This window comes from Neolamprologus brichardi, chromosome 11 (genome assembly GCF_056152115.1).
Source record: "Neolamprologus brichardi isolate AB-2024 chromosome 11, ASM5615211v1, whole genome shotgun sequence".
Classification (NCBI taxonomy): Eukaryota; Metazoa; Chordata; class Actinopteri; order Cichliformes; family Cichlidae; genus Neolamprologus; species Neolamprologus brichardi.
Window position 1 is genome coordinate 13723487 of NC_142114.1, and position 9677 is coordinate 13733163.

At 37.7% G+C, this 9677-nt stretch overlaps 1 protein-coding gene across 3 annotated transcripts in view; it reads right to left on the reverse strand.

The window, feature by feature from the left end:
• Positions 1–5594, reverse strand: part of creb5b (cAMP responsive element binding protein 5b) — a 39950-nt gene extending 34356 nt beyond the window's left edge. For 2 of the 3 annotated variants that reach the window (XM_006801409.3, XM_035912275.2), the window contains exons 1-2: positions 5455–5541; positions 250–327 (exon numbers count right to left, since the gene is read on the reverse strand). In XM_006801409.3, coding sequence (XP_006801472.1) covers positions 250–327; positions 5455–5484 — 108 coding nt within the window. In that variant the 5' untranslated portion in view covers positions 5485–5541. Of the gene's footprint in view, positions 1–249; positions 328–5454 lie in introns of all 3 variants that reach the window. The other variant, XM_006801410.3, reaches the window with a different exon arrangement.
• Between the last annotated feature and the right edge of the window lie 4083 nt (positions 5595–9677).

Genomic DNA, 9677 nt, shown 5'->3' on the forward strand with positions numbered 1-9677 from the left:
CTAAAATAACATTCACTGTTATTGTAGTCATTCTTGACTACATCCTAAAAGAAACTTTTTTTTCTTTAGGTATTTTAACACTAGACCTGATCACAGTTTGTGTTTCAAGCACTTCCATGGTATTGCGTTTCTCCCTCATGCGCGAGAGATAAATCTACTCCGAATCCCTCCTTGGTGTATTGATATCACAGGCAGACATACATATACACATGCACATGTACACATTGAGTTTTATCACGACATTCTCACCTGAGAACAGCCAGGAGCGTTGCACACGAACGGCCTTTCCTGGTCCGAGTTCATCACTCTGGCCAACTTCTCATAAAACTACAGAAAAAGACAAAAGAAGAAAGCAGTGAGGAGAGCTGAATAATTTTGCTTTCCTTAGACGAGCTTGTGTCATGCTAGACATGAAACTGCTACTGCACCTGCACTAGTTTTCTCACGCTACAGTAATCAGGGCTCCACTAAAATGACATCAAGGCTGAGGTTGTGGAAACACTGAGTCCAATAACTTCAGCAAAACTCAACCACTGGGAAAACTTTTAAATATTTCGATAGATGGATTTTCTTTATATCCACGTTTTTATTGCACATTACCACATAGATTGTAACACACTTTAAAGCTGGTAATAAACAAAATGAACAAATGTATCTCTTTAGACACTGCTTCTCAGTACTTATATATTTTTTATTAAGGCAGCTATGTAGTAAGACAAAATTGACTTTAAATGAAAGGCACTTACATCTGGAAAAATAGCTCCACATTTAAGTTTCAGCCATACAGTCATCGGTTTCTTAATGAATTGATTCGCTGGTTATGCATCTTTTAGTGAGAACAAGAAAAGGAAGCAGCGGCTGTGCAGCCGTGCACAGTCAGAAAGTGCAGCTTATTTGATAGAAAGAAGAAAAGGAACTTTAGTTGGTGTTAGTTTTAAAGCTTAAAAGTAAGCGGGCCTCAGGTTTTTTAACGTGCACTTTAGGAACTTCTCAGTGCACCCATATCATTTTAACTTTAAGAATTCAAAGCAAAATGGGACAAGCGATGGTAAAAGATAAAAACACTAAAAATAAACCTTTACAAATTATTTCTAATTGTATCCTTTTCCTCTTTTAACTTTCAAAAACCCAATCAGGCAAAACCAGTTAAAGAAGTCAAAATTTTCAACTGTATTTTTTCACACATTTCAATTAAATTACGGAAACAACAGTTGGATTTTAAAATATATCGATCAACATCAAACACATTAAACAACACCTATGTGAAATATGATATCCACATGATGGAGCGCACACATTCAAAAATTTATATTGCACAGATTTACAGCATCTTACTTTATTGTTCCTGCCAGTAATTTTTTCAAATTATTTTAGGCAGGAATAGGAAGGAATCCACCTTCCTATTATTATTATTATTATTATTAATTATTACTACATTTTATTTTGATGTTTGACTTTTTTGAAAAGTGATATTCAGGATGCCAACCACTTGTAAGCCTACCAAGGCAACACACACACAGTATACTTGAAGTTTGGTCAGATTCTGAGCTAAATATTTGCTTGCATTTGCATTTTTACTAAAACATTTTTTGTTAAGATCTTTGTGTTTAGACAACATTAAACAGAGAAATTTATCTCACTTGTGTAAAAGAGAAAAACGGTTTTCGTCACAGTCTGCAAACTACTGAGCAGAAAATATTATTTGTGCAATCCTTGTACTTTTTTTTGCGACATCATACTTGGTTCGCAGCTTATTTAGTATTTCGAGATCTTATTATTGTTACAGTGCAAAAGTATAAACTATTCTTCTAATAAACACTAACAAAGAGCCTCTGAGCAGTCATCGCATTCCAATAACACAGATGCCAAGCACTTTTAGACGGATGTCGTACCAGAAGTATGATTATTTGTCTTTTAGGGTGAAGGTGGACATGAACATGCAAAACATGCAAAACAGGGATGCACCATTATATATAAGGAACATCAGTACTGGCTTATATCAGCCTTGCTGGCTGCCATTTACCAAGTTGTGGAGAACTGAAAGATTTTAATGTAGTTTTCATTGTCTCCCGGCACAAATTATTACATACCGATAAAAAAAAAACATATATGCTGCATTGGTACTTTCCAAGTTGTTATTTTAACATAACATTTCTTAACCATTCTTGCATTCCCATTTCACACCCCACACATGGAAACCACACTTGGGTGATGTGTGGTTTCAATGCAAAGCCCACAAAGCGCATGTGGACCATTGGGGTGTCTAGCCATATAAGAAATGGATTTTGTATTTAATTATTTAATGAGTCTTGGCCTTATGAGCCTTATGAGTCTTGGCTGCATGATAGTTGCACAGAAACCTATTTCTTGTATGTTACAATAACTTAGAATTGCAGTTAAATAAAGAAAATTTGGCATTATGACGTAAAATGAGAGACAAAACATTTTCTGCTTAGTTTTATCTGCTTTTTATTGCACAACTTAAGTCTCATCAGAGAAGGGGGTTTGATAAGACACTAAGAGTTTGATGATCATCAAATAGGTCTGTGGTTTATCATGTGTCCTCTTAGTACAACTAAAACATCTGCAGTATTTACAACACTGATACTGGACCACATCATTTTCATTTAATGGCACATTAAACATTTCCTTTTATTGCTTGGGATTATTATCACCTCTCCCTCCTACCAGTTCACAAGAACCACAGCGCATCTGTAATTCTGTAATAAGTCTGTAATAAGTCAGTGCGGCATGTCAAGTGTCAGGCATGAATACTTTCATACACTATGTGCATGTGTGTCTTTTTCATAGGTACAGGCTATTTCCTTAAGCGCAGTCAAAACAGTCAAATATTGTGTTATGCTAAGCAGTCCTGTTTTCCTAACAAGTTGTACTTCATGACCAAGCCCGCTTGAACAGGGTCTGGAAAGGGTCTCACTGTCAGAGAGCAATGAGACCTGGTCTCTCTTTCTATCACCAGTTCAGTTCTCTAAAACAGGGCCCCTAAAAACTCACCTGGTCTATTTTGACATAACAAACACAACCAACACTGCTGATCATTAAATAAAACTAAGCGCTAGATGACAAAAACAGTGTCTGTAGATATTGCGCTACTCACTCATGTATTAAATAAAGGCCCCAAATGTTCATGAAACAGCATGAATCAGCTGTTGTGTTTCAACTCATGTTGGAACTGTTGTTTATTAGCTCCCTTCTTGATTGCCAGTATGAATTTGAAACAGTTCTTGAAACTTTAAAGCAAGGCATTAAAAAAAAATAAGAGAAAAATTGTTTCCATAACTGTAAAAAACAGAAACGTTTACCTTCCTGTTCCTGTTTCTAAAACGGGACTCGATCATTCCCTCACATTTACTAGGAAATTCAAACCATATGATGCATAAAACTTCGAGCCATTAATTCTGCGAATGCCTCTGCGAATTATCCAATAGCTTTCACACTTCAAATTATCAGCATTCAACGCCCTTTCCTTGGACAGGGCACTTGGCTCTCATTTAATATAGATGTTTTCATTTAGCAGAGGAAATTTGGTTACACTTTACATTAACTGTATCCTGATGTGAGTGAGGGGAAGGATTAGGGTCCGGCATTCGATTTCAAGAGGAACTTGGGAAGAACTCTCCAGGTAGAACGCATATTAGAATTTAAACAATATGGTGAGGAAAAGAAGGGTTGGGGTGCAAAGGCATATGGGGTTAAAGCAAGCACAAACATGCACAGCAATTCAACTCTCCAGCTCCAGTGCCATAGCCTGGGCTTTTGAGAGTACAAATTGAAGGAAGGATTACGGCAATCCCTGAGACAATGTACGCGGGACCTCTCTGACAATGTCTGCACTGAACTTCTGCTCTTAAACTCAATGCATGACTAGAAGACTGGTCTGACTGAAATATAAACTTCAAAAGCTTTCAATTACTGGTCTCTGACTCAACATAAACTCATAAATCAAAAAATGAACCCTCAGAGGTCTAGCATAGGATTAGCACTGCTCACATTATTCTAACTGTATTATTCTTAGCATTCACTTTGCAGAACTTTGTAGGTAAAGGCGAAAAGAAAGCTCTAGTATTAAAATAAAATGCTCTAACTTCTGTGGTGTACTTGTTGATCAGACTTGAGACTGCCTTTATGTTTGCTACCTTTTCACACCTTCTATATTAGTAGAGACATTACCAGGGGTACCTCAAGCACAAGAAATGCAGCTAACAGTTTACTGCTGCAATCCAGTTTAACATGTAAAAAACATATATCCATGCAGGTTAGTAAATAACACTATTATAGAATAAACAAGTGAATTTAAATGCATTAACTATAGCTTATGCTACTTGGTCTAAGTTTATGTAAATCCTAATAATTATTATGAACTATTTTTGGATTATGTATTTTTGCTTTAAAAATAAAAAAAAAATTGTCCAGCAAGTTAACTTTACTCAATCTGATACATATTTTTAGGGAGACAAATTATTGTACAAGCTTTCATACAAAGAAACTCCATCCCAGTCTACATTAAATGCTGAAAAAAAGTCGCAACAGGCATAAATAACACAGGCGTTATTACCACACCGAATAAAAACTGTGGCACAATAAGTGGAATCGTGTACGAGAAACATGTGTTATTGATAGTGCTGTCACATAAACATAATGATAGCGGCCGGAGAGCAATTAAATAATTAAAGCATCTTTCTCTTTTTTTTAAAAAAAAGCCGTTCCGTCACAAAGTGCGCACCGTCAGCACAACCTTACTCAAAGTAACCCTCAACATCTTAGCGCTTAATCAAATATCGACTGGCCTGCAGAATGACGTAATCTTGATGAATATTGCTGTTCAAGAGAAAAAGAGGAACATAAATTTAACGTAAACAGAGATACCCTGGGGTAACAGCGTAACCACCGGCCCATTATATTCCAGACAGTCATTGGTGAACCGCAGCACGCACGAGTCCCGAAGATTAGCCTGCTCTGCGTATCCCTGGATGGGACAGGCATGACAATGATGCAGGGGTCCAGCTTCGGAGATTTAGAGCTAAATGAAAACTTAGAAGACGTGCCAAATTGGTGTGAAGTGCAACGAAAAGCGCCCTTTGCAATAAAAATGTTCGTGTTTTTGTCCTTTCAGATAATTTTCTGCAGACTTGCCTTAGCTGCTACCTGACAGACCGAGCTGCAGCGGCACTTGACTCCGCGATTCAACTTCAACAACAGTGTAAGAGACAGGCCAAACACACGGAGCGCGAAGTGACATGACAATGCACTCACTCAAACAAAACTCGCACGACACAAAGCTGCAGACACGAGGAGGTGAAAGAAATAAAACAAAATCACATCTTTAGAAAGACTGCTGAGGCGAACGAGAAAACAAGCTGTTGCATGAAAAAGGGAGAAGAACAAGTGAGAAGAATCGCTTTTTAAAAGAATAAAAATAAAAAGATGACAAACCTGCAGAGGCGCGTGCACGGTCCTCTGCATGGTGGCAAGGCTTTCAACTTACCAAACAAGTGCAGAAAATGTGAAGCAGTCTCTCAGAAGAAACCACGTTGGACTGAGAAAAGATTACAATACGATCTATTTAGAGAAGCATAACGTCACCCTGGGTGACGTCACGTGGGATTCCTGAACTTCTAAATCATTGTGGTCCGCTGGTAGGTGGAGCCAGCGAGGCGGAGTTTGCAAATGCACGCCCAGGGGCATGTATGAACACCGCTGGCCCTTGGTGGGTGTGGTCCAAAGCTGGAGCGCTAGTACAGAGCAATGAGTGCAAATAAACGTGCGGTGCTGCAGCTTCTATCTGTCAACTGCGAGAGCGATAAACGGGAAAACCTGCTAAACAGTCCCACGCGTGAAGTATAATCAAGAACCCTGCAAACTTTAAACAACAAAATCGAAACTTTATAATAAGAAGCTTCTGCCCTACAAGTAAATAAAAATAATTCTACTATTTGCTGATTTCCAGCTCCATATCTTTATTCTCGGACTCAGTAGCTTTGAACATTAGCCACAGCTTCTCAGCAAATCCACTGCTGAACCAAGACGTTTTAACTCCTCTTTTAAAAGCTACACTTCCTTTACACCAGCTTTCTAGAGTATGAATCAGGCTAGATGACTGGGATGACTATATTAGGGCTGTTTTCTCTCACAGGAGCTTTGATTATTGCAGTATTATATATTTATGTACATGAGAGAAAACAAGGAAACACAACAAAAGTCCCCCTTTAAAAGGAACCAAGCAGAAACTGACCTTTACAATGTACCTTGTGTGCGCTTGTGTGACATGATGAGTGCAGTGTTTTTCATGCAAGAATACAAATATTCTCAGACTTGCGGTCCTCGGATTTGCTAATTCAAAAATACAAGTAGAATTTGGGAAAACTCTACCTACAAACCTAAAGAACCTAAAGTAATTATGAAACTGGGAATCTCTTCAAAATAAATTATAACAAACATACATGACCAAGTCTAATGACTCCAGAAACAGGAAAGTTACTTTTTGCCAGAATTACGATTCAGCCTCAGTGACAATCTGCATACTGTATTACTCCCTGACGTTACTGTCAGGGCCTTAGAAACTTGTTTTCGTCAAACTGGCTTCATTTTTTGCTTATGTTTCACAGTGATACTATAACCTGACAGGACTCGATGCATCATCAACAGCTTGACTGGCAAATGAACTAAATGTGCAAAACACAGAGTGTTGCCTGTTGCCTTTTCTAAAGTGTGCCTTAGCTACAGCACATAGAAGAGATTTAAACAGCTCTGAAGTACAAAGCATTTATGTTGGAGCTCTGCACGACCTGCTGGTGCCAACTGGCTGTGATTTCTTGGGCCACAGACACTGGTAGTGAAGCCATCCTCGGTTCCAGGGATTAATGACTCCTCACACATTGAGAAATGTTTACCACTCGCCACTCCACTAGACACACTAAGAGCTCTGTCACTGAAACAATAACGCAGTCTGAAAAGCCCTCATAACTCAGAGCCTCTCCGCCTTTGTCTTTTAACCAGAGCTTTAATCAACATTTATGACATCCTTTTGTCTCTTTATTGCCAATATATTTCCCAACCAATCCAAACATTATGCTCCCAGAGGAGCAGACTATTAAGGTTGGAAAGAGCCGATACAGTTTGGGTCAGTGACCCACACTAAAGTGGACTTGATCTATATTATACTAAACCTTTTATTATTATGCCTTTGTGCAATGCTTCTAGCTAAGATCACCTTGGGAAGATAGGGACCAGTGATGATGCTTTGTTGTAGCAGGTGCAAAAGGTGAAGGAGGCTAATAACAAAAGTGTCTCATAGGTTTTCAATTTTCATCCAAATATAAAGCACTTTAATGAATATTCCACTTTGCAAAGCAGTCAGCTATAGGAAATAGATGTCCAGATTAATGCTGCTCTTCATACCTCGAACAGAGATGACTACACCCAAAGAGATATTAGTATAAAGCTCTTAGTAACTGCGCAACAACAGAAATCTAAGATATTTAGTTATCTGTTACCGCTCATATAAGCAAATACTTCTCCAAAATTTGGGGTAGAAAAAGCAAAATAAAAAATAGAAATATAAAACTAATAAATGATTGTGGGTCTTTGTCAACTGGTGTTTTCTTGTTTTCACGCACTGCTGGTGCATCCTCACCTTACATTTTGGCTTAAAAAAACCCTTCTAAAACTCTGATTTTAACCAACAATATATCAAAGCAGTCACTTTGGGGAATTCTGCACTTTAGTTTGTAGATGAGATCATCCATAGTGGTGTGTTTGTTTTAAAATCGCTACGTTTCAATCAGAGGCTTCACCATCGAACTCTTATCACATATTTAAGACCAAGCAAGTCATGACTGTTGTGGCAGAGGGAAAGATGTAAGATAAGACCTAAGCAGCCAAGGAAATTTTACTGGCATCTGAAAGAAGGTAGTCTGGGCTTTCCACAGCATTATGTTGACAGATTCAAACTTTCTTCAGAAATGTTCTATTTTTTTTAAATTACTTAACAGAATAAATTGTTATATAGTCTGAATGCCAAAAATAAATAAACAAATAAATAATGTAGAGTTACTAATCTGTCTGATTTGAAAACATAATCATATCTTTACAAAGCCAGGAAAATATGCCAGCCTAGCTGACTATAAATATTGAAAGACATTGCTTCTGAACTGGTGGGAATGTCTTCCAAGTGTTTGCTGTTCAGTGGTTAAAGATCAGGAACTACTGTGTGGTGAGGGAAACCTCAGGACATACTGAATATCACAGTGTTGACAGTCTGTCAATGTCAAGGTCTGTGGGTTGTAAAAGAAAAAAAGTAGATATATTTGTGTTACTTGAAAAATGAGAATGTTCAGTAATTCACTGCATTGCAAAACAACAATACAGTAATAAAAATTCAATACTGGTTTATGGGGATGTTTTGCAATTAAACTTCAAAATAAGGATAGAAAACCCTTTACTCTACAGGCAGTTGTTTAACCAGTAAATTTACTTTTGTGCACTGCAACATCTGAGTTACTCATACATCTTATAAATTTCAGCATTCAGATTAAACATTGAAATACTGAAATGAAGCTAGTGTTTTGAAACTGTCAAGATTCAGTCATTTCTGTCTTGGTATGCCAACTATCTCTGCTGAGCTTTCTAATGGCCCTGGGAGTCTTGTCCAACAAAATATATACTCTGGAGGGTCCTCAGTAGATAACCTTAGTGGCTTTTCTCGCTTAAACACTTGACCCTATAACATTTACATTAGGTGGACGATAAATGGTGGTGCCTGAGTGAAAGCTATGGAGATTTGTAATTGTGTAGGATAATCTTTTTGCACAGCACTTGCGAGAAAGTTTATCAGTCTAATGATATATGAACTTGTCTTCTGTGTTACTTAAAGGGGATTATTAATAACATTTTTAACAATAACAATTTTTAAATGTTATATGGTGAGGCTAACAATAACACTATCATAACACCTTTAGATTACATTACAACACTGCATGGATAATATTTTGTGAGTGGTATTTCCATTGTGTTAGTCATCCCTATATGATTTATATTGGCTTGCAGGACCCGCTGTCCTATTACAAATCACTTAAATAAACACACTGATGATTTGAGTTAGAAATAAAGTCCCTAGGGATGTGTTTTCACTTTCAGCTGTTTGAAATAAGTCTCCACTCTATGCAAAAATGAAGCCAGAAGGACTGAGGTGCCCTTTCTTTACTGTAGTGTGTAGAAGTGAGGAAATTATCTTATTGGTTGGCTCAAATTTGCTGGGCAGTTCTCAGAGAACAGAAGGGTTTGGTCGCTTACGAGCAGCTGTTAAACGTGACTGCATGTGTTTCCACAGTGAGGTTGAACAGTCTATTCAGTACATCCTAAGCCCAAAGAATCCCAAACATATCTATTACCTCATCTCTAAACTTAAGAGTAATGATTAGGTGAAGCCTTACCCATTAAGCAAAAACTTCAATAAATAACAGAGGATAAGCCATGCCAGGATTTTTAAAAGAAACCCATCAGTTTCCTCAAACAAGAAGCTGTGAGTGATGTAATGCTTTCATAGTAATATCCCACAGTGTTCTCATGCATAACTGGAAAAGAAAAAAGTTTTACCATCACTGGTCTGAAATTTGGATGAGCCCAGTTATGACCCATTACACATCCATCAGGCACAG